The sequence below is a fragment of the Sorex araneus genome, chromosome 3 (genome assembly GCF_027595985.1).
Source record: "Sorex araneus isolate mSorAra2 chromosome 3, mSorAra2.pri, whole genome shotgun sequence".
In the NCBI taxonomy this organism is placed as follows: domain Eukaryota; kingdom Metazoa; phylum Chordata; class Mammalia; order Eulipotyphla; family Soricidae; genus Sorex; species Sorex araneus.
In genome coordinates this window covers 10,761,871-10,786,781 of record NC_073304.1, presented here as the reverse complement: position 1 = coordinate 10,786,781, position 24,911 = coordinate 10,761,871, and the positions used below count along the sequence as shown (strand labels likewise).

At 64.3% G+C, this 24,911-nt stretch overlaps 1 protein-coding gene across 6 annotated transcripts in view; it reads right to left on the bottom strand.

Annotated features, from left to right (window-relative positions):
* The window catches only part of TTC7B (tetratricopeptide repeat domain 7B), a 184,837-nt gene extending 160,164 nt beyond the window's left edge, over positions 1 to 24,673 (bottom strand). For 3 of the 6 annotated variants that reach the window (XM_055129803.1, XM_055129802.1, XM_055129804.1), the window contains exons 1-3: positions 24,455 to 24,672; positions 8,773 to 8,927; positions 2,264 to 2,432 (exon numbers count right to left, since the gene is read on the bottom strand). In XM_055129803.1, coding sequence (XP_054985778.1) covers positions 2,264 to 2,432; positions 8,773 to 8,927; positions 24,455 to 24,575 — 445 coding nt within the window. In that variant the 5' untranslated portion in view covers positions 24,576 to 24,672. Of the gene's footprint in view, positions 1 to 2,263; positions 2,433 to 8,772; positions 8,928 to 24,454 lie in introns of those variants that run through there. The other 3 variants (XM_055129801.1, XM_055129806.1, XM_055129805.1) reach the window with 2 other exon arrangements.
* Positions 24,674 to 24,911: the final 238 nt, after the last annotated feature.

The following is a 24,911-nucleotide window of genomic DNA, read 5'->3' as shown; positions in this document are numbered from 1 at the left end:
CTCCTTCCCGCAGGGAACAGAGCCCGTCCGCCACTCGCACCTGCCAGAGTGGGCCAGGCTGGACGGGGGGAGGGCCGGAGCCCTCCGTCCCCTGCCGTAGTCCCCGTCTCCCACGGGCTGCGTCCCCGGCACACAGGGGCCCTGATGCCATCGGGCTGTCCCTGCCCCCCCCACCCCCCGCACAGCCCCGGCCAGTCTCCAGAGACGCACCCTGGTCCCCAGGCCCGGGCACCAGCCGAGCCAAGACTCCAACTGGCCCCAAAGACGTGGCCACAGCTGGAGCGGGCAGAGGCCTGGGGGAGGGGCAGTGGCACCCCGCAGGGGAGGGCAGAGGCCCGGGGTGGGGGGCAGGGGACAGCGGGCCCTACTGGGCTCTCTTGGGACCAGCAAAGTGACCTCCCTGCAGATGGACCCGGGGGCGGGTTTCTGCTGTCCAGGCCACTGGGGGCCAGAGAGCGCCGTGGAGCAGAAACCCCCCAGCAGACGCGCCCCCTCACCTTCCCTCCGTGGGGACCGCCCAGACCCCTGCTCCCCGGGGCAGCCTGGGCCGGGCCAGCACCTCCCGCCGGCTCTGCCCCAGCACCCTGAGCTGGGCAGACGGCGGGTGCGCAGTGCCCAGCCCGGCCCAGACCCGCAGCCCTCGGGACCTGCAGGGACGCGCCCCAAAGGCACACAGGCCCCGCGACGGCCCAGAGGGCTCGAGGGCGGCCGCTCCCACTGCACGGGGGCACAGAGGAGGGGACAGTTTGCAAGGGAGGCCGGTGCCCGCGCAGAGCTGACGCCCGGCACTGGGGATGCTCGGGGGGCCGTGGGCACTGCAGCTGCAGGAGGGACCTGGGGGGTCTGGGGTCCCATCCAAGCCCCCCCCCCCGCCCCCACTGGAGACCCTCCTCTCTCTGCATCCCCCAGTGCTTCCCCAACCCGGCAGCCTGCTCTCACCTCTCATGCCGGCATGCTGGGAGGGCCCACCTCTATGCCCTCTGCCCTCTGCCCCCTGCCCTCTGCCGGGATGGCATGGGCCAGTCTAGTGTGGCCCAGTGAGGAGCACACAGCTGCCTCCAGAGAAGGCTCCCCGCCCTCAGACCTCTCCTAGACCCCCCCCTCAACCCCAAACCGTGCCTGTCTGGAGATCTCCGAGCCCACCACCAAACCCTGCGGCCTGGCAGGTAAGTACCACCCGAGGTGACCCTGCCCCCGCCCCCCCCATGCATTGCTTGGGACCCACCCCCGCAAGGCCCCAGCAGCCTGAGAGTGCCCGCCATGGCCCTGGGCCCGGGTGGGCCCTGAGCAACACCCCATCCCCTGGCACGGACGGAGCCGCCCAGCCCAACTGGCCGAGAAGCACCGGACCCTGCGCCCCCAGAGCACTGCTTGGGAGACCCCAAATTAAACTGAAAGTCAGTCAGGAGGCGTCCAGATGGGCCGGGACAGGCCCGGAGCCACAGCACAGCGGGGAGGGCGCCTGCCTTGCACACGGCCAGCCCAGGTGCGATCCCGGCACCACACACGGGCCCCCCAGGCCTGGCCAGGAGTGACTCCTGAGCACCGCCAGGCATCCTCCTCCCCCGTCCGAGAAAATCACAGGGTGCTGGGGGAGTGGGAGTGTCAAGTGTCAAGTGCCGGGGGACCAGGAACAGAGTCTGACTTCGGCGCCATCATCCCCCTATAGGGCACCTGGCCCATCTTACAGATGAGCACGAGAAAGCGCAGCGCTAGACTTGGAGCCCTCGTGGCAGCTGGGGTGACACGGCTCCCTGGGGGCAGAGACCTTGCAGAAGCGCTGGGGGTGGGTGGGGTCTCCAGCAGGGCAGGAGGGGCGGGCGGAGTGACAGGACAGCGGGGAGGGCGCTTGCCTTGCACCCGGTCACCCCAGGTCCCATCCTCATGCCCCAGATGGCCCCCTGGGCCTGCCAAGAGAAAGCCGGACACAGCCACGTATATGCGAGCCTCCCTCCCACCTCCGGGGGACAAAGGAAAGGAAAAGGGAAAAGAAATTGTGGGCGGCTGGCAGCTCCCGGCTCTGTGAGCATCAGCGCCGGGACACAGTGTCACTGGGGCACCCGGCAGAGTCCCGGCCATGGCGGGACACGGCGTTCCCGGAGGGCAGCTTTCCTATCAACTCCTGCGGCCTCCAGCCAAGGACAGAGCCGGAGTCAGGAGTCAGGCGCCCTACCCTCGGACACAGACCAAAACCCCAGAGGAAAAGTGACGGCCCGGGGCTCCTCCCTTCCCGAGGGTCCGGCGGGGGGCTGGAGGGGCTCACCTTTGGTGGCGAAGGCTTCGGCCAGCATCCGCAGCCGGTACGGGGGCACGGCCGTCAGCGGCAGCTCGTCCAGGCCCACCCGCGCGTAGATGTTGAGCGCTTCCTTGTAGTCCCCTTCCACGTAGTTTAGCTTGGCCATGATCAGATTCGACTCCTGGAGTAATTCTGACTGGAGGGAAAAGCAGAGCGAACCACATTCTTCCGACAAGGCCAGGCAGGAGGGCTCCGATGACCCCCTCCCCTGCACCCTACCCTAGCCCCCACAATCTGCTGCTGCAGCACCCGGCTGTGTCCACGGGGGAGCAGAGCACACGCGGGGCCCCAGGTTCCAGACCCGGCACCGCTCGGAGCCCTGAGCACGGTGGCACGCAGCTGGGAGAGCCCCCGGGCACCTGCCGGGTGGAGCCCCGACGTTAAACAGGGGCCCGAGCAGTAGCAGAGAGGGGAGGCACTGGTCTGGTATGTGGGAATGTGGATCCCTGGCACCCAAAACCCCCCAGCAGGAGTGACCCCTGAGCACAGAGCCAGGAGTAAGCCCTGAGCACAGCGGGGTGTGGCCTCAACGCCGACCAAGCGCCCGTCAGTCAGCAGACCCACACCCTCGGGCAGCGGGAAGGCTGGCAGGGAGCTCCCATCTGCACCCAGTGTCGGCCCGTGGCGTCCCAGCCCGCGTGGACGTGATGGCCAAGGGCAGGGGCAGGGATGAGGGACTGAGTAACTGCTGCCAGGTCAGAATCTTCGTGGGTGATGAAGCGGTCCCCGTGTGAGACGGTGGTTGTGTAAAGCACTGAAAGCCACGCTGAGGTAGATGGCGAGGTGAATTCTGGGTGGGCCTGAGGCTTCCCCGTCAACCCTCGGGCTGGGCAGGACCAAGAACGTCGGGGGTCTTTGAGACCCCAACATGTGAACCCGGAGAAGGGAGCCCCAGTCACTGAGGGTGGGGGACAGCCCACTGCACGGGGGGGGGGCCGGGGGGAGGGGAGGGCACTGCCCACCACATGGGGGCTTGGGGAGGGGAGGGCACTGCCCACCACAGGGGGGGTTGGGGGGAGGGGAGGGCACTGCCCCCTGCACAGGGGCTGGGAAGGCACTGCCCGGTATAATGAGGGGGATGGGGGCAGCCACCCAGATCCCCCCACGAGGGATGTTTTTCAACCCCGGGGCCCAAAGTCAGGCCCGGCTCCCCTCCATGCCCACGTGTCAGCCGGGCTCCTGGCCAGGCCCCCAGCCCCAGCCTCACCCAGGAGGCTGCTCGCCGTCTATATAAGGAGACAGTCTGTTTCCCGGGGCCGGGCCGGGCCCGCCTGGCTCCAGCCTTCAGCACCCGGACGCACGGCCACACGCTGTCCAGCTGGGACAGGGGCGCCAAACGTGGGAAGGTGCGGGCTGGCCTCCAGCCAGGTGCCGGGTCGGCCTCCGGCCATTTCTACCAGGACACAGGGGGGCCTCCCAGGGGGGCCCCAAGGGCGGGCAAAGGGCAAAGGACTCTCGGGTGGCCTGAGAGAGACCAAAGTGAGGAATGGGGCTGTCAGCCAGCAGAGAAATCAAAGCAGGACGGGCCGGGGGACCGGGCACCCCCCAACCCCACCTGGGCCCTCCGCGACACTCCCGCGAGTCTGATCTCCTGGGCTTGGGCACCACACGCTTGCCCGATCCCTTGGGAATGACAAGTGAGCACAGAGCCAGGAGCAAGCCCCAAGCCACTCAATGTGGGGGAGGGATGGAAAGTTCTGGAGAGGCTGTGGGTGAGGGGGGCAAGGCACAGCAGGGCCGGTGCACACGGGGCTCTGAGCTCGGGCGACTCCAGGGCCACTCGTGTCCATTTCAGGAGGAATCTTCCATTAAACCCGGACAGGGCGCGACACTGTTCAAGAGCCAGGAGCTGAGGGCGGGACGGGAGCACTGCAGGGATGGGCAGGGCAGGACAGGAGCACAGCAGGGAGGGCAGGGTGGGGCGAGGCACTGAAGGGATGGGCAGGGAGGGGCAGGAGCATTGCAGGGAGGGCAGGGCAGGGCAGGAGCACTGTAGGGAGGGCAGGGCGGGGCAGGAGCACTGCAGGGAGGGCAGGGCAGGGCGGGAGCACCACAGCCCAAGCTCCCTGGGGAGGAGCCAGCTTGGCAGAGGCCACGGGCAGGGGTGAGGCCCCCGAGAGATGGGGCTCTGGGGTGCTCAGCTCACAGCCCCGAATCCAGACCCGGACACGCAGCCCCGGCTCTTCCTGTCGCCCCACTCTGCTCCCCAGGCTCCGCCCGCCTCGGCTCAGCCCGGGTACTGGGGGCACCCCTCTGTCTGCAGCTCCCAGCCAGAGACAAGCCGACCTCGGGGCCAGAGAAGAAGGGGTGCGGCAGCTGCCGGCCGGCATCCCCGCGTCAAAGCCATGGGCTCCAGAACTCTCGCCCTATTTGTTTCTTATTTTTTGAGGGGTACTCAGGCTTGTTCCTGGCTCTGTGCTCAGGGGTCACGCCTGGCAGGGTTCGGGGGCCCATGCTGGGGTGCCGGGTATTAAACTTGGGTCAGCCACGAGACGCCTGCACCCAGGGACCATCTCTCCGGCCCTAGAAGGTTCTCTCTGAGGGGCAGGAAGCTGAAGTCACAAGTTCCCTGGGCTGGTTGGTGGGTTTTTAACGCCACAGTAAAGGACACACGTTGGGTTGGAAACTCCCGAGCACTGTACTCCCGGGGAGAACCCACGGCCCGGCTCAGTGAGGCTGCACCCGCACCTCGGCCAGCCCCGGGTGGGAACCGAGAGCCCGGGCAGGTGTGGGGCGCGGAGAGAGACGCCGGCCCTGTCCCCAGCACACCGTCACGCCAGGGCACGTCCTGGCCAGACACGGGGTCTCACTGGCCGTCACCCTGTGTGCCCGGACCCACCACCACTGATCAAAACCCACCGAGTCACCAGGAGCCCGGCCAAACGCAGATGACATGGAGACCCCCCTTCCCTGACCTCCGCAGACCCCCTTCCCTGACCTCACAGACCCCTTCCCTGACCTCACAGACCCCCTTCCCTGACCTCCGCAGACCCCCTTCCCTGACCTCCACAGACCCCCTTCCCTGACCTCACAGACCCCCTTCCCTGACCTCCGCAGACCCCCTTCCCTGACCTCCACAGACCCCCTTCCCTGACCTCACAGACCCCCTTCCCTGACCTCCACAGACCCCCTTCCCTGACCTCACAGACCCCCTTCCCTGACCTCCGCAGACCCCCTTCCCTGACCTCACAGACCCCCTTCCCTGACCTCCGCAGACCCCGGTACCCTCACTTCTGCAGGAATGATGCGTGGCCTTCAGAGAGAGTCCCAGCGCCAAGAACTCTTGGCTTCTGAGGCTGTAAGCCCATGGGCCCCCTTGTTAAAGTGCTGCTTGCGGCCAGGAAGGCGGGTCAGAGGGCAGGAGGCCTCTGCAGGGCCCCCCGTCTGACGGGAAAGACCAGCGGAATCACTCAACAACCCAACTGGAAAAGGGCCTTAAACCGACACTCGTCACTGAAGTCACACGAGCGGCCCCAGTGACAACCGCCTCCCCCGGATCTCGGCAGGGGCTGTCGGGGACAGTCGTATCTCTCAAGGCCCCTCCCAGTGCTCTGGGCTGACTGGGCTGGTGGGTCGGTGCCAGGGCCTGGACTCGCGGGGCTGGGCTCACCCGGGCTATCCCAGGGCTGGCCGCTCCCGGCACTGCTCAGGGTAACCACGAGGTGCCGGGGGGGGGGGGGAAATTGAGCTGGCTGTGTGCAAGGCAGTGACACCCCACCCCCCCAGTCTCCCCGGCCCCAGGAGAGTTCCCATGCAGAGTAACCAGAGCAAACCACACAGGAAGCATCAAAGGCAAGCACGGGTGTAGGTGGGGGTCAGGCACCCTGCTGCTCCGACCGTCAACAGGGGTCCCCACTGCAGAGAGTCCAGGAGGGCAGCCAGGGGGCAGCGACTCGGCTGCTCTGTGCAGGGGAAGAAAGAGCCCAGAGCAGGAGCCCCAGGGGCCACCCCAGACCCACACTCACAGCAGCGGGGAGACGGGACGTCAGCGCGCAGGGCTGGACGAGATGAGGCCTGTGCAAACAGGGGGTGTGCTTTGGGCTTTAAAAGTAAGGGGAGGGGAGGGGGCTGGAGCGATAGCACAGCGGGTAGGGCGTTTCCCTTGCATGCAGCCGACCCGGGTTCGATTCCCAGCATCCCATATGGTCCCCTGAGCATCGCCAGGAGTTTCCTGAGTGCAGAGCAAGGAGGAACCTCTGTGCATCGCCAGGTGTGACCCAAAAAAGAAAAATGAAAAAAAAAAGAGAGAGAGGGGAAAAAAAAAGTAAGGGGCTGAGGGGTTGGAGTGACAGTTCAGTAGGCAGAGTGCCCGCCTTCCGGCAACCAGCCTGAGTTAGAGCCCAGCACCCCACCGGGCGCCCTGAGCCCCACCAGGGCTGATCCCTGAGCACAGAGCCAGAATTAAAAATTAAGTCCTAGGCACAACTGGGCATGCCGCTGCCCCCAATCCCCTCCTCCCCACCCCACCCCCCACATACACAAATGGGAATAAATTCTGACGCAGGCTACGAGATGCATAAATGTTAAAGTTACTGGCCCAATAAAATGCGTGAGTCAGAGGAAGACAAAGGGTGCCGGATTCTGCTTATCTGACGTCCCACGAGTACCAGAATCATGGCTGGGGGGGGATGGGGAGAGAACTAGAGCAAAAAGGGGGATTTTCCTCCCGCACGATGGAGAGAGTTCCAAGGGGCGGGGCGGGAGCAAGCTGCCCCGAGATGGGGAATCTCTCAGTCCCACCGCGCTAGTCCTCGATGGAGTGGGGCAGGTGTGTGCAGTGGCCGGGGGTCGCCCAGTGGTTCTCAGACCGCTGAATGCAGGACCCCAGAACTCGACACTGCTCAGGCCCTTTGATGGGGGAGGGGAGGGTACGGGCAGGACCATCGGGGACACCCCACAATGCTGGGGGGTGCCGACAGGTATGGGGGCTGGCCCTTGAGGCAAATGGTACTTTCTTATGCTTTACAGACGTCCATGGCAGGCGGTAGGGGGCAGCTTGGGCTTCTTGTTTTGTCTGTGGCCACAGTGGGCTGTGCGCAGGGGACTGTGTGCTGTTGGGGACCAAATCTGGGGCCCCCTGTGTGGAAAGCACGTGCTCAGGCCTGTCACAGAGATTTCACATATTTGCACAGGGTCGGGGGGTGGCTGTGAGCTTCACACCCGGTGATGCCCTGGGCGTACTCCTGGCTCTGCACTTAGAGTTCCTCCCGGCGGTGCTTGGGGAGACACTGTGGGTTGTTGGGGCTCGAACCCAGGTTGGCTGTGTGCAACGCAAATGCCGTACTCTGCTGTCCTACTGCTCCAGTCCCAGATCTTCTAAAAAAAATTTTTTTTCAAAGGCAGAACAGGGTCAGGGGCGAGAGTAGGAAGCAAAAAGACACTTTCACACTTGGCCGAGGGGTGCCCAAAGGAACCACATCCTGGCGCAAACCAGGACCCCAGAGAAGTCTCGGGAGCCCGCTGGGCGGGTCAGCAGCTAGACTGGAGCAGCCTGGGAGTGGGGGTGGGAGGGGGGCAGCCGCTGGAGTGGCGGGGGGGGCGGTGTAGGCCACCCAGGGCAAAGGAGAGAGATTCAAGAGATAAAAAGGATCCAAAAGGAGCCCGAGAGGAAGGACGTGAGCTGCGAGAAACGGAGAAGAACAGCAGGGGTGGGATGCTTCCCGGCACGCCCAGGCCGGCCGCTGACCTGCAGAGGGAAGGCTGCACCCCCACGGGCCCCGGGGGACCCCACCAGCTCTGGCCAGCAGCTGGGGGTTCTAAAGCAGCATGCTTCATTTTACCTTGATTTGGGGAGATTTGGGGGCGGGGAGGAGGCACCTGGCAGAGCTCAGGGCTCACGCCTGGCTCTGTGCTCAGGGATCACTCCTGGGGGGCTCAGGGGACCCTCGGTGGTGCCGAGGATAGAACTCGGGTAGGGCAGGCAAGAAACTTACGCCCTGGTCCCTCTCCTATTCCTCTCCTCTCCTCACCCCTCCCCTCCCCTCCCCTTCTCTATCTCTCTGTCTCTTTGTCTGTGTCTCTCTGTCTCTATCTCTCTGTCTCTGTCTTTCTGTCTCTATCTCTGTCTCTGTCTCTATCTCTCTCCCTCTCTCTCTCCCCAGCCCATACCCCCCGCCCCGGGAGCAGCATGCTGGGGCAGGAGCAGTTACAGGAAGGGACAGTCCTGACAAGTTTCTGTTGTAGCTCGGGCGGGACCAGGCGTCCAGGCGGGTCAGCGTGGCGGCACACAGGCCCCGGGCCCTCGGGTGCTCCCCTCGGGAGTGCTCTCGGGAAACTGTCGCTGAAGACTCCCCAGAGGGCCACAGGCAGGCGGCTCCCAGGGGGGTTCAGCCGGTGTGGGGGTGGGGTGGGGGCAGCTGTGCGTCCAGCCTGGCCCCGGCCCCCCTACACACACACACACACACACACACACACACACACACACACACACACACACACACACGGCTCCCCTCCCCCCACCCTGCGGCCCACAGTACCTTGAGGTTCCCGCGGTCCAGGGCAGCGGTCAGGTGCTTGCGGACCTCGGTCAGCTGGGGCCGGGGCCCTCGGGGGCTGGCGCCCTGGCGCAGCGGGTGCTCCTTCAGGTACTGCTCCAGCTTGGCCTCCCCGAGGAGCAGCTCGGCCATGTCATCTGCAGAGGCAGAGGGGGCCACTGAGGCGGGGACCCCTGGCCCCCGCATGAACCCGGCCAGCTCTCCGGCACTCCCTAGGCCTGCACCCAGGGCCAAGGGGACACCCCCTTCCACGGGGCCCTCCCCAGCATGCAGAGTGTTCCGGAAGTAGGTGCTCCCACATGGGTGGGGTCCAAGCCCCCTCCGTCACCCCCACCCGCCCTGCCTCCTCAGAGAGAGGGGGGTAGAGAGAGAGCTGCGTGGCTGGGGGTGATGCTGGGGGTGCAGACACAGCAGGACCCCAGCCTGGGTCTCCCCAGAGAGACGAGGGGGGGCTCTCCTCGTCCTCCGTCCCCCCAGGATGCTGAGACGGGCTTGTGTCGGAAAGACCCAGAGCCTGTCGCCTGCTCCCGGTCACAGAGGCCAGGCCAGCAGCGGCCTGTCCACTCGGCACCAGGCGCAGGCCGGAGGGAACCCTGCGGCACGGACCCCCACACTGGGTCACTGGGCAGCCCTGCAGCGCTCCCTAAGCACCACTTGGGGGGCACCTCCCGGGAAAAAAAAATAATGAATATGGGGCTGGAGCGATAGCACAGCGGGGAGGGCGTTTGCCTTGCACGCGGCCGACCCGGGTTCGAGTCCCAGCATCCCATATGGTCCCCTGAGCACCGCCAGGGGTAATTCCTGAGTGCATGAGCCAGGAATAACCCCTGTGCATCGCCAGGTGTGACCCAAAAAGCAAAATAATAATAATAATAATAATGAACAAAGGCTCCCCCGGAAGCAGCTCTCTGGCATCCAGGAGATTTAGAATCGGCCCAAGGTCACCCCGTCCAGGTGCTCTGCTTCCTGGGACGGAAGGCAGAACCAGATGGAAACGGAGGGTCGGGAAGGGAAGGATGCCCCCCAGGTCCCGGGGTCGCACCTGGGCACCCGGGGTAGGGGGACCTCAGCCAGGGCCAGGGCCACTGGATTTCTGCTCGGCCTCTGATGTCCAGGCGAAGGAAGGACAGTGTCCCTGCCTATTCGCCTTCTAGAAAAATCACCCCTGGCCGGGAGCCGGGTGGCAACGCAGACCCAGACTCCTGCAGGAGCCTCAGGGTCGATCCCTGCCGAGCGCCCAGAACACTGCTGGGAGAAGCCCCCAGGGCTGGCGGGTGTGGCCAGCCCCTCCCCCCGCCCCGTGCATCACGAGGATGAGGGTGCTGGGGACCCAGTTCTCCCCCAGAGCCCAGAGCTGGAGATGGAGCAGGCGGCCAGGCTAGCACACCAGGGGGCCCCGGGCTCCCCACCAAGCCAGCTGCCTGGGGTGCACACAGACACGGGGGTGTTTATGGGCACCCCCCCCCACACACACACAAATAAAAGGACTCCAAGCTCTTGAGAAGTCTGAGGGAGACACCCCGCTCAGAACCAGAGCCCCGCCTCATTCACCCGGTCTCCTCTCCCCCAGATGGGTACTCATGTCTAAGTGTCTTAAATAGAGCATCAGGGCCTGGCAGAAGTACATACAAGCAACACACACACACACACACAGAGAGAGAGAGAAAGGGATGTTTGTTTTTTGTAATTTAGTAACTATCTTAGAAAGAAAAAGAGCAGGTGAAAAACTTAATAATATACGTTAGCTCGATGTAGCCAAACAATGATCAATTGAGCAAGCAGAGGGACCCAAATTGCTGAGCTATTTATTTTCTCTTCCTACAGCTGCTGGCAGCACACAGCAGGACCTCAGAAGGCAGCCCATCCTCCCCTCCTGCCCCCACCCCCCAGCCGTCACGACACGGTCCCTGTCCCTCAATCCAGGTGTCTGTCTCTGCCTCTGTGTCCCCGCAGAGATGCCTGGAATGACCGCCCCCAGGGGCAGGGCAGGAGCAGCTGAGTGGCAAGCTTTGCGTGATTTTTGATCACCTCTCATCCTGGTAGTTGGAATTGTTTATACTGAGCAAAACCATTTTCTTTTCCTTCCAGGGAGGGGGAAAATAAACAAAACCTGTCACCCTTCCTTAAAACCTGGAAGAGTGGGACATTGTATGACGGAAGCAATCTTGTGACTGTGTATCTCATGATGATTCTATTAAAAATTTAAAACTAAATTTTTTTTTAAAAAGTAACTAAAAGAAATCTGGAAGCAGATGTATACCAGGATATTAATAACAGTTCTTCCTAAATTGTAAGGTAAAAGGTATATGCTGAATTTCCTTTTCTGCACACTCCAGTGGATTAAATTATAATTGGGGAGGAGGGAATAGAACAAAGGGTGTGACATTTGCCTTATATGCAGCTGACCCAGGTTCGATTCCCAGCACCCCATATGGTCCCCAGAGCACCACCGGGGGTGATTCCCGAGTGCAGAGCCAGGAGTGACCCCTGAGCATTACTGTGTGCGGCCCCCAAAACTAAAACAATAAAACGGAACACAATGGGGGCCAGGGAGGTAGCCCCATAGCTAAGCACATGCCTGGCATACAAGGGCCCACACTGCCTCTGGCACCACCACCACACACACACACACACACACACACACACACACATACACACATGTGCACACATGCATGCACATGCGCTCACACACAAACATATGCATGCACATACATACACACGTCCACACATGGGTGCACACACATACATATGTACATGCATGGTACACACGTGTACACACATATACACACGTATGCACGTGCACACACACATATCTTGAGTCCTGACTGAAATGCGTCGGTCACCATGACTATGCGTGACCCTCAGCATTTGGAGGGTGACTCCGGGGTGAAGGAAGAGTCCCCCGCCCCATCTCCTGGGCATGCCACACCCCTCCAGTAACACGCACCTCAGCACCATTTCACCTTGCACCCGGACTTGATGCACCCCTCCCCCACCCCTGCCCCGAAGTCTCCGGGCAAAGGACGGCACCTTTGCCACCAGCGGTGGGCCAGAGCCGCATCACCCACATCCTTGAAGCATTGATTCCCTAGCCCCAAAGCAGGGGCGGGACCACCACCAACCAAGGCGATGGGCTGGCCCCAAGGAGTGCTCAGCGAGCCTCGCCTGATCCCCCCGGCTGGCAGAGAAACCCACTGAGACACGAGGTTGGTCAGTCCCACCCAGTGGGGCTCCGGGGCTAGTCCTGGCTCTGTGCTCAGGGTGACACCAGGGACAGAGCTGGGCTCAGCCGTGTACAAGGCAAGTTCCCTAACCTCTATACTGTCTCCCCAGCCCCGGCCGGGGGCAGCTGCAGGACCCCCGGCCTTTAGACACCTCTTCTAGGTTTTCTGACCTAAGCCTGGGGAAATGTTTGCTTAAACCAAGGACGGGGGGGCTGGAGTGATAGCACGGCGCCTTGCACGCGGCCGACCCGGGTTCGATTCTCAGCATCCCATACGGGCCCCTGAGCACCGCCAGGGGTAATTCCTGAGTGTAGAGCCAGGAGTAACCCCTGTGCATTGCCAAGTGTGACCCAAAAAGCAAAAAAAAAAAAAAAAAAAAACCCAAGGACTGGGAACTCCAAAGGGGCGGGGAGTGGGGTGGGAGGGCGGTGAGGGCCCTGAGAAACTCTCTGGTTCCATCCAGAGGGAGAATCAGGAGACACATTTCCCCTCCGAGAGTTGATACCAGCTCGGTCACGACGACGAGCAGTCCCGGGGGCCCAGAGCAACAGGACAGCAGGGAGGGCGCCGGCCTTGCACATGGCCACCCGGATTCGATCCCCGGCATCCCACATCAGCCCGCCGGGAGTAAACCCTGAGCATCACTGGGTGTGGCCCCCAAACAAAAACAAAACCAAAAACCCGAATAAAAAAAAAAAAAAAACCAGATAACAGTCCTGGATGGATGGTGCTGGAGACAGGCAGGTCCAGGAGCGCCCCCGGAGCTTGTGTGCAGGACGGGGGGATGTGGGGAAAGGCATTCCAGCAGAAGGAACAGAATGAGCAAAGACGCGTGGCATGCAGGTACGGCCTCGCCCTCTGTCAGACAGACAAGGCCAGGCAGCGGCTGGCCGGGGCTAGCGCCTCAGCTCCAGAAACAGAGAACCTCGCTGAATTTCAGCGGAAAAGTGGAGGGAGGGGGGTAAAAAAAAAAAAAAAAAAAAAAAAAAGATAATTTTCTAATATGTCCAGGCTCCAAACAATTTCCCGGGGAAATGTTTTCTCCGTTCTCCTTCAAGAGGCGACTTCACATGGGGGGCGACAGAGATGGTTGGGAATTGTCCCCCGCCACAACCCCCCGCCCGGGACAGCTCCCAGCGGCCGCCGGGCACAGCCTGAAGGTGGCGGGCAGCCAGCCCGGCGCTCCACGGGCACCGTCTGCCCTTGCCACGGCCGCCCGCGTGCCGAGCAGACGAGCCACCCGGGAGGCGCTGAAGCCACCTCTAAGCAGCTGCTGCCCGAGCCCGCGCCACCCCAGGGAGGGGGAAGGTCACCTCAGCGCGGGGGTGGGGGGTGGGGGGGACACGGGCTCCAGAGAGGCTGACGACAGCCCGGAAGCACCCGGTTTGCCCTCTGAGGGGTCACCGTCTGGAAGACAAGACGCATGCGAGGCTCTGCCACCGGCGGCAGGAAGGTGACCCCCCAGAGTGGGGAGGCAGATGGGGGGCAGCGGGGATGGTAGGACCACCCCCCCCGAAGTGGTTCTCGGCTGCTGCACGGGGCCTGGAGCCCAGGTGATGTCTGTACGGGCTTCGGGGCTCTGCCCCTGACCCTCGCAGCTGCCTGCCAACACCCACTGACCCCTCGCCGTCAGCTGGCACGGGAGACGAGCCCGGCCCCTCAGCTGGAAACTGAGGCTCACAGGTGGTGTCAGGGGCGGCCCGAAGCAAGGCAGCATCACTGCCAGGGACCACCAGGATGGTCGGGCAGGGTCTGGGGGGGGGCACAGTAAGTTCTCCAAGACACGGTTTTCATGCTCACCAGCCCGCAGCCGGGAGGGCGCGGGTGTTCCCCAGGGGGGACCCGCCAAGGCACCTGGCCGGGTGCTGAGAGCCTCGGACCCTTCCGGGAGCCTCCACGTGGCACCAGGACCCGGCGCTGTCACCGGCCCCGGGTGCGAGGGGGCCCCGCGGGAGAGGTGAGGGAACAGGCAGACACTGCCCCATCTGCAGGCCGCTCCTGAGGGACCGAGGGAGGAGTAAGAACCAAAGTCCTGTCCAGACCACGGTCGGTGAGGTCCGGGACGGAGAACCAGTCCAGGGGCGAAGGTGGGGGCGACAGGGGGGACCTTGCTGGCCCCTGGCCCACGCCTGTTGCCTAATAAAGCACCATCCAGAAGCCTCTGGGAGGAGGGTGTGGCGAGTTCAAGGCCGCTGGAATAACAGGGCGGCTCAGAGCACACGGCCAGGCCAGAGCCGAGCGCGGCACGGCAGACAATCTGGGGGTTTGCTGTGAAGCCCCCCACCGACTTGACAGAGAGGTGAGGCCAGAATGGAACTAGAATCCATCCCGGAGACCCCTCCCCGCCGGGAGCAGCCAGAGACTCTGGTCTCCGGGCTCCTCCCTGCATGAACAAGCCCGTCATCAGCCTGGTGGCCGGCCCTAGCCCAGGGCCCCCCCACCCCACGGGGTCCTCACAGCCCTCCCTGGCAGGAGGAGCCTCTGACCCCGAAACACGGTCGGACGAGGAAGGAGGGCGTGTGGGTTCCGGCTGGACTCCCCGAGTCCCTGGTATCAGTGAGAAAAATCTCCACAGATGGATTTCGATGGAGGCAGGCATTTGGGCCCATTCACACGGCTCCCGCCGGGGCTGCGGTCCAAGGGCAGAAAACAAAACCCTTATTCAGGCAGGACCGGCTCTCCAGTGTCCCCTTTGTTACTCGGCAAACACAGCCAGGTTCTCCCGTTCCTGGGGATCAGCACCACCACCCCGAAGCTTCCCATTAGTCATGAGAAGTCAACCCTGGCCACCTGCAGGGTTGGGGGGGTTCCCCTGGCCCCCAAAGAGTGCGGGCAGGTTGGGGCTGGAGCACCTGCTTTGCGTGTGGGAGCCCCAGGTTTGATCCCTGGCACCACGTGGTCCCCTGAGCACCACCGGAAGTGAAGCCAAAAAAAAATATAGCAATGACAGGAAAAGAGATGATAACACCGACGGGGCAGGGGTGGGGAGGCAAGACTCAGTGCGAGTGTGACTCTGACACACGTCTGCAGAGAGAGAGAGAGAGACTGAGCAACATCCAGGGCCGGTTCCCAGGACGGTCTGAGCAGCTTCCGGAACATCCCGCAGCTGCGTGCGCTGCCTCGCAGGGCCCGACGGAGCCGCCACTCACAGGCTCTGACCCGCAGGACCTGCCTGACGGCCCAGGCCTCACTCACCGCTGCTGCTCTCACTTCCCTGGGGCCTTCCGGGAACTAGGAACCAAGAGGTCGCAGGAGGGGTCAGGGAGTCCCCGAGAACAGGGCCCTGGAGCCGGCAGTGATGAGGGGAGTCGCTGTGGAGGGAGTGATGAAGGGGGAGGGGGCAAGCCTGCTGCTTTGGGGGGTTGATGGGGGTGCTTGGGGTTGAATCCAGGGCCGCACACCTGCAAGGCAAGTGCTCGCCCACGGAGAGCTGAGTAACGAACCCCCTGCTCAGTGTGCGGGGAGGAGAGTAAGCTGGGGGGTGCGAGCAGAGGCTGAGGTGGGCAGGGCCGACTGCCCGCTGTGTCCCCGCAGAAGGTGGTGAGGCAGGGGAGTGGGGGGGAGAAGCAGGGAGGTGGCTCATGGGGTCAGAGCACCCGCAGGGGCGGTCCAGAGAACCCAGGCAAACAGGGCCCTGCATGCGACAGTGGGGGGCTCCCCGCCCCCAGGTGTCCCCACGGTGCCTGTGGGGACAGCCCTGGATGCCCGGGGCTGGCAGGACTCTCCTGGCTACCTGGAGAGTGGCCACCGGGCACACTGGGTCTCTAGGGCAGGGCAGGGGGCTTCGGAGGGCCCCGGGCAGGAGCTGAGCTGTGGAGGGGGGGGCCTGCGACCCTCTGCCAGGGCAGCCAGGGGAAGCGCGTGCATGAGGGCTGGGGGAGGGGAGCCAGGCGGGGGACTGACGGGGAGTAAGAACCAAAGTCCTGTCCAGCCACGGTCGGTGAGGTCCGGGACGAAGTCCAGAGGCGAAGGTGGGGGTGGCAGGGGGGGCCATGCTGGCCCCTGGCCCACGCCTGTTGTCTAGTAAAGCACCGTCCCGCAGCGTCTGGGAGGAGGGCGTGGCGAGCTCAAGGCCGCTGGAATAACAGGGCGGCTCAGAGCACACGGCCAGGCCGGACCCTAGCGCGGCACAGCAGAAACAGGTGCCTCGGGGTGCTCGAGTGCCCACCGGAAGGGCAAGGGGCTGGGCGCTACGGGGGCAGCCTGGCCAGGTGGGAGCGGAAAGGGCAGCTGTGAGCTCCCAGGTGGCACTGAGGCTGGTCGCACAGCCCAGTACCTGTGCCCTGCAGAGAGGCCCCTGCAGGAGACAGAACCACCGGCAGGAGCCAGAGAGGCAAGAACAGGCTCATACATATGCACGCGCACACACACACATGCACATGCACATACCTATGCACACACACATACGTATGCACATGCACACATGCATACATATATGCACGTGCACACATGCACGTAAACACATGCATGTACACATGCTTGCACGCACATACACATGTGTAAATACACACACACACACACACACATACATATGCACTTTCCCAGAAGAAGCAGAGCGGAAGGCAAGAAGAGGAAGCCTGACAGTCTCTCGCCTGGGGTCAGCCTGGACTATCCAGAGGCCAGCAGGGCCGGAAGGGGCTCCAGGGGGAACAGGGGTGTTATCTGGCCGAGGAGCCTGGAAACGGTCCTCAGGAAGTCCGCTCCACGCACACAGACTCACACCCACACCGCAGCCAACACGTATCTGCTGGCTTGCTGGGGGGCGGGGGGAACACCACTGGCCGGGGCACACTGGTCTGGACAGTCCCTGCAGGACCCCCATACTGCCCAGATCCCCCCTCCAAAGCTGGAGCAGAAACTCCCAGGATGCCAGGGGGCAGTTCCTGCATGGGACCCCCTGGCCAGACACGGGGGACAGAGGGACAGGAAGGGGAGCCAGAGGGGACCGGGACCTCTGCCCAGACGGGTCCTGCCCCGCCATCCAAGAGGCACAGGGAGTGACAGTGAGGACAGTCAGCCCGCCGTCAGCAGCCCCCTGAGCCTCAGGACTCGTGCCACCCCACAGACACCCCCAAAGCCCCAGCTGTGTGATCCCACCACGGTCCCTCTGCCCACTGGGCCAGGCACGCATCCTGGTGGGGGCCCAGGCCGGATGCGCCCCTTACCCCCTAAAGGGCTGGCCTCCAGCGGGGGGCTGAGGCGTCCGGGAGGCCCAGGAGCCGAGGGACCTCAAGGCGGGGGCCCAGCTGGGCACCCACAGCCACGAACGGAAGCCCCCAGAATCCCTGAGTTCACGAGGTCAGACCCCCCAGCACCCCACTGCACCCCCCCACCATGGGCTCACTGAGGTGCTCGGGAAGTGGGGGCCTCCTCAGGGTGTGGGGGGACAGGCTTGGGGCCCTGGTCCAGTACGGACTACAGTGCCGGCCCGGCCAGCCCCACGGTCGCGGCACCCACCACGAGCTGCCCCTCTCTGCCACCCCCTCGCCAGCCGCTGACATTCCCCTCCCGCCTGCTTCCTGCCCGGGGCTGGGTCTCCGGCCTCCACACACAATGCTCCATGCAGAGGGGGGGGACGGTGCTGCTTCCGGAGCCGCCGAGGCTGGAAAGTGCATTAACTCGGCTGCCCCTCCGAGCCACCTTCGGGCCAGAGAACAGGACTCGGAGAAGCGCGTGCTCAGGCGAGCAGAACGGGGGCGGCGCTGGGCTCCAAGCCGGGTCCAACAGGGAGAGGCCACCCTGTCTCCCGCGCCGGGGCCCATCCTCTCGGCTCCCGCTCCTCCTCTCGGCCAGGGAGGTGGCCCAGGGGACATGCACACGCCCTGCACACGGGCCACCTGGGCCTGAAGCCTGGCGCCTCCGAGAAAGGCAAGCTGGGGGCAGGGCAAAGAGACAGGACAGAGGGCAGGAGGCTTGCCTGGCCCATCGCCAGCCTGAGTGCGGTCCGGAGTCCCCACCTGGCCCCGCCCCGAGAGACCCCTGAGCACAGAGCCAGGCGTGAGCCCTGAGCACAGCTAACGTGGCCCAACAGGACAGAAAAAGGGAAATCGGCCAGAGAGCTCAGTGGGCTGCGTGCAGGCTTTGCATGCTGGGCCCCAGCAACGCACGGGGAAGGGACCCCAGAGCACTGCAGGGTGTGGCCTCAAGCCACTCCCTCCCCCCTAAAGCAGCCCCCTCTGCCCCCCAAGGGAGAAGGGCCTGCCCTCCAGGACTCTGGCGGGCCAAGGATGAGTCCGACACCCTCACTAATGACCCGCACCCCCTCCCTGCTCTGCGGCCCCCTCATCGTCCACAGCCCGCAGGGTGACGTGTAACGCCAGCACAGGGCACGCTCTGAAGCCCAGTCGGCCCTCCTGCTCCCTGAACCCCAGCCCCCAGCACACTCCCGAGGCAGACGCCGGGGCCAGGCCGGGGCAGCTGACTCATAACCAGCCCCCAGGTGACTCAGCGCCGTCCAGAGCCGTCAGCTGTCAGCGGCCACTGCCCGGTGGCTGGCTCCTGTGTTCTCTCCGGGGGCACAGCTCCTGCCTGGGGGGGGAAAACAGGGTCTTTCCCCCACCCCTGCCAAAAAAAAAAACCCAAAAAACTGCCTGACCACACACTCACTGGAGGTGAGACTGAGCAATGCGGAGTCCCGGTTCTGATGGATCAGAGACACCCCCCACCCCCCACCCGCCATCCACCCGGGAGAGGCCTGGGGCTCCGAAGGCCGGGGCTCCCCGGGGTGGCAGCAGCCTGCACCCCGCCAGCTGTCGCGCAAGAATCCAAGGAAGATTCTTGGCCAGCAACATGGGCTCTAAAAGCCACCTGAAGCCCGAGGGGCTGGGGAGAAGACAGGGAGTGGAGGCGATGATTTTGCCCACCTGGGCTCCATATCCCGCACCTGAGAGACCCCCTTGCCCCAGCAGGGGGGATCCCTGAGCTCAGAACCAGCAACGAGGCCTGAGTAGCGCCGGGTGTGGGCCTCAGACCCAGTGAGGGCCACCCTGAAGCCCTCCATGGCCTGGCCAGCTTATAAGGCCATGGGCCCGAGGGTCAGAAGGACGGGCAGGCAGGAAGGGGCTGGAAGCAGCCTTCGACCACCGCCAAGCCCCCCCCCCCCGCCCCGTCTGCCGTGCGCAGAGCCCACCGTGATAACAAGGCCGGAGTCAAGTGCATGGCGAGAGCTCCAGAAGCCGGTTATCCACTTCCCTCCCCCACTGGCGCTGTGCTGACACCCGTGAACTGACTCCGGACGATCAAGTGACCCTTGCAAGGTCACCCGGAGGGCCAAGGCCTGGGAATTCTGCTTCCCGGCCTGGCGGGCCTCTGAAGAGGCACCGAGGACGCCTGGTAGCTCTCCCCTTCTCAGATAGTAAGCGCTGGCTTTCAGAGTCAAGCACAGGCCCCCACCTGCCAGGCCCAAGGGGACCCAGAGGGGCGGGCATGCACCCTGGGGTGGGGGGAGTGGTCAGTGCAAATCAGGAGCAAAGACCACTTCCCCCGGAATGCCCCGCGTGGCGCCATCTGCGGGTGCCCGTCTGATTAAACTGCCTCAAGTAGCGACTCATGACCGAGCGCCCAACTCGGAGGGCCATCAGGAGGAAGGGTCAGCAGCTCCCTGACCACAGGAAGTCCCGGCCAGGGCAGCTCAACCATGATCCTCTGGTGTCTGAGTGACCGCGCTCCCCCAGAGGGGCCTTCCTCTCGCGGTCACCGGGCGGCTGCTGCCCAGACTTCAAGGTACGAGCAACAGCTTTGGGGGGCACGGGGCAAAGGATGGGCACTCTTCTTTCCTCTCCAGCATGGACGTCACTCCTAAGCCAAGGAAACGGGTTCCCAGCTACTCCTCCTGCTAGTCACACAGAGATAAAAAAATAATAATAATAAACCTGGCAGCTCATTGGCTGCTGCTAAATCACATGGTCAGGTCCCAACCAATCACAGGCAAGGGGGTGGCCCCACTGGGGCCAGGCCTGCCTGCAGGGAAGCGCATGGCTGGACAGAGCTCAGCGGGGGAGAAGGCACTGGGCTGGCCGCCTTCTGCCAGTGGCCCTGAGTCCCAAGTCCATGCAGGCCACCGCGTCTCAGGCATGGGGACCCCCTCTTGTGCTCTGGACCTTGCCTCTCAGACCTAGGCCAGCTCACTCGGCCTTGGGTGATGTCACGGAGGAGGAGAGAGGGTGCACCCCAAGCAGGGGTGGTGGGGGGAGGGGAGCGGATGTGCTGGAAGGCCTCGTGGTCCTTCTGCTCCCCTGCTCCTGACGAGGAGATGTCCTAGGCGAGCGGGGGGGGGGGGGGGGGGTGGGGGGCTACTGGGCCAGGCTCACCACCCAGGACCCCAGAATCCAGAATGCTCCGAACAGCAAAAGCTGGTTCTCCTTGGCAGCAAAACCTCGATGGAACCCACACGAGGCGATTTCTAGTCTCTCTCCAGCCCCTCTGCCGTGATGGTTCTTGTGTTCTGTCCGGCCGGACCCCTCTGGGAGTGCCCAGTAAAAGGGGCCCACGGTGCCCGAATCTGACAGCACGATCCCAATCGGCTGCATCTGAGAGGCGCCTGGCCCCCGGGGGATTCTGCAAAGGGACTCTGGGTGGGGGTCACACGTGGGGGTCACGAAGTCCCAGCGCTCTCCTCTCGGAAAGAGCACACCACGCTCAGCTCGGCTCAGCCGGGGGCCGGGACCAGCCCTCGCTGCTGGCTTCCGCCACGCGCCCCCGTGAGAACTTCAAGTAACAACACACCTTCCACTCGTCCCGTTTTCCCACCTGTAACATGGGAAGAAATGAACCAGATCTATGGGTTTCATGCGTGGTTGAATCTGTGCATCTGATGGACCAGAGTGACAGTACAGCCAGGAGGGCATCTGCCTTCCACACAGCCGACCTGGGTTCGATCGAATCCAAGAGAAGCTACCTCAGGGACCAAATAGCTCTAAGCGAGGGGCCAGAGGCTCGGGAAGGCGGCGGCTGGCTGTCCCCTTTCTGTCCTTGGAAATGAGGGGCACCTCCGCCGGGCAGTTGGCGCTCAGATCTTTCTCCCTAGGGGACTACTGGGTGACCGTGACCGAAACAGGGTCCCCTTGCACCTCAGGGAGCAGCTCACACTCCCTCTAGGAGCGCAGATCCCGAGGGTGTAGCCCCGGGTTCGGGACCAGCAGCAGGCGAAGGCTGGGGTCCACCTGCAGCTCTCCGCGTCCCATCATGCCTCCTGGCCAGCTCAAGGGGCAGCGAGGGCCACCGTGCCACCTCCCGGGAGCAGGAAGGGCCTGAGAGGCAGCCGGAAAGCCAGAGTGATCCTCTACCTTCCCCAGGGCGCCTCACACCTTCCTGGGTCCCCGGTCCTCCTGGACACCCATGCAGAGGCCGACTCTGCCCCTACAGGGCTGGGCTGGGTGCCCCTCAGGATCCAAAGGCCACCCCAGCTCCTGTGCCTGGCCGCCCCCTCGCAGTGTGGAGCTGAGGCAGCGGCCGTGGCGAGACAGTGGGAGGCTCAGATGGGGGGCGCTGGACCCTCAGAGGGAAGCGCAGCCTTAGCCAGGCCCTCCGGCCACCCCCGGGCACTCCCCAGTCCTCTGCCTGGGGCTGCTTCTCCTTCTGCTCTCAGATCCCTTACCACTGAGGCCTCCCGCGGTCCCCCAGTAGACAGTAGTCTGGGTCCCCAGAACACCCCCCCAAACCCTACTCCTGAGAAAGCGCTTTCTTTCCCCCCCCCCCCCCCCGTTCATTCTTCTGGCAACAGGAACCACCATCTGACAGAGGACAAATGTCACTGAGCGGTTTCCTTCCCCTGTCTTCCTGCCTCTTCATGGCCAGAACAAATGTGGCCCCCCCTGGGAGCAGGGATCTTTGTTGCTTTTGCTGTTTTGGTCGCTGGCGGGACCCAACCCAGTGCTTACAACAATGACGAGCACATAGCAAGTCCTCGAAGCTGGCCTGGTGGAAGGGACGAGTGAATGAATGAATGAATGAATAAATGAATGAATGAATGAGTGCATGCCTGAGGATCACCTACTAAGATGTCATACGCTGAGGCAAGCCCTGGAATCTTAGCTCCTTCTATCCTCGTGACCAACCCCTGCAGGCAGATCTTTTATCTTATTTCCCTGGTGGCTGTTGTTTGGGGCCCTCGCCCAGCAGGGTTCAGGGACCACCCTCTGCCGGGAAACAGCTCAGGCCTGCCACAGGCCAAGCGCGGCTCACCCAGCGGCATCCAGCTCAGGTGAGCCCCCCGCTCTCACTCTACAACCAGGACACAGAGGCTCACAGACCGGTGGTTCCAATCACTTCCCTCTCCTTCGTGAGGCCACCTGCAAGGTCTTCAACTTGGGGCCTGAAAGAGAAGCCTTACGCAGCTGCTGCCGGCCTGGGTTCGATCCCCGGCATCCCATGTGGTCCACTGAGCGCTGCCAGGAATAATTCCTGAGTGCAGAGCCAGGAGTAACCCTTGAGCATCGCCAGCTGTGACCCTCAAACCAAAAACAAAATTAAAATTAAAAAAAAAAAACAACAACTAAGGACGCTAACTCGCTTCCCTAAGCACCTAATGCTATAGCTTAAGGATTTCGCCAAATCCGGCCAGGTCATGATGTCCAGCGCACTGAGAGCCTGTGGAGGTGGGGGGGGGGCGGGCCATGCTAGGAGGATGTCCCACTGCCAGCGTAAGGACGGGTGAGACCCTCCTTCCAACATTCTTCTGCAGACCCCCGGACGCACCAGAGCCGTTCTGATGTTATTTCCTCCTTGTCTTTGCTCCATTCTTTCAACTACCCCCTGACCAATCTCTGGGACCTGTTTGAGTCAGGCTGAATCAGGACGTGTCGGTGGCTCGCTCCGTGGGTCCTGGGTAAAGTCCCCCTCATCAGTTCCGGACTGCACCGGGGCCCTCCCAATCAACCCTGTCCCTGCCCCATGCTTCAGGGACGGTGTGGCACCGGCCCTCAGAACCAGGCCTTTGCAAATGAGTGAAGCGTGGGGGACCGGGAAGGACAGAAAAGTGAGCGTGTGCCCCTCAACCTTTCACTCCGGAGACCACCAGTGTCTGGGGGCTCTTCTCCCGTGCCCCCCTGACCCCCCCCCCCCCGCACTCGCTGTTTTCTTTCAGTCGCTTCAGACTCGGACACTTGCCCGCCTATTGATTTCCCTCCACGCCTCTCCTCTGCCTCCTCAAAAACGAAAAGGGTAAGTGCTGGCGAAAGGCCTGTGGTCAGCCCCGCTAACCACTTTTGCGAGCGTGGCACCGGTGGGCACACAGGTAATGGCCGCGTGATGAGTCCACAGAGCGGGAGGCAAGTGGACGTCGGAGGAGAAAGCCAGGAAGCACGCAAAGGCGCCCATTTCATCCGAGCCACAGCCGGCAGGTGCCAGGGTCAGGAGACAGCTCCAGGAAGGAATAAGAAGACGGACAGGCCAGAGGGACAGGCCAGAGGCCCCGAGGCAACAGTTTCCGCCCAGCCGGGCCCAGGAGGCTGTATCCCTTCCCCGCCCCACCAGGACAGCCACCGCGGCTCCGGGAGTGGAGGGTGCGCCCAGCCGGGCCCTCGCTCGGAGCCACTAGTACAAACACCACCGCTGAAGCAAGAGGAGTTGGGCGGGACGCCCCTGCGGGCGGCTGGGGGCCGTGCAGGGCCGGTGCCCTTCATTCATCCGTCTCCTTCATCGCCCCGGCCGGCGGGGCCAGGGCGGCAGAGAGACCAGACCAGTTTGCCCACAACCGGCCCCTGGGCACCGGCTTGGCAGCACTGAGACCAGCAAACACGAGCCACCCTGAGCTTCCAAAACAAACACGGCCACGTGGTGCCACGCTCCGGAATAGGATTCTGGACGCGATTTTGATGTGACTGGGTGTGAGGACCGACTCAGTGGTCCTGCGCGGGCACAGACCCACTCCCAGGCCCCCTCATCCTCCCCACCCCCCCCAGACACGAGGCCTTCACCCACCTCACTGCACCCCCCAACACCCCTCACCCCCATTCCCACCCTGGGGTTCTCCTCCTGACCCCCGTGTTTCCCCTCTCGCCCACCCCCCCAGTGCCACTCCGGACCTCCCCGCCCCTGAACCCCGCGGGCACACCTTCTCCACCTGCCTTCCCCAGGTCCACCCCCAAACCCAGGCTTCCACCGGGAGCCCCCAAAGTGCCATATGTTTGCCAATGCGTCTCTCCCGGGGGGGTCCCCCCAGTAGCTGAACCCCGATGCATGCCACCCTGCGCGCCCAGGCACCACGCTGGGGCTCGTGACCTCGGGCGTGCACCTTCCCCCATCCCCTCCAACTTCTCGGCACCCCCTGACCTCCCCGGGCGAGCGGCAGGCCCCGGGCCCCGGGGACCCCCGGGACGGCGGCCGGCCCCCCCCCGCCCCCCCCACCCCGACTCCCAGCAGCGGCTCCCCGGGCGCGCGCGTCGGGGGGTCCCGGGGCGCGCGGAGGCCGCGGCGCCCCCCGCCGCCAGGCCGGCGCGTACCGTTGGCGATGAGCTTGGCCGACAGCTGCTTGACCAGCTCGGGGATCCGCTCCCACTGGCCCTCGGAGCGGCAGCGCTCGATCTCCGTCTCCAGCCGCGAGCCCGCCTTCCGGGTGGCCATCGCGGCCTGGCCGGGCCCCGCAGGCCCAGGCCCCGCCGCCGCCGCCGCCCGCTCCGCCGCGGCTGGGCTGGGGCTCCCGGCGCGGCGGCGTAACGGGAGCGGCGGCCGCGGAGGGCGGGGAGCGGCGGGCCCGGCGGCGCGCGGAGCGGCCCCTGCCGGCCAGGCCCGGAGCCGCAGCGGGCCGGGGGCCGCGCCGGAAGTGACCCTCCACCCGGGACGGGGGGCCGGGGCCGGGCGGCGCGCTCCGGGGACACGCGCCCCCCCACCCCGACACGCGCGCGGTGGGCCCGGGGCCTCGAGCGGGGAGACGTCGGGAGCGTGGCCTGCGGCGGGCCG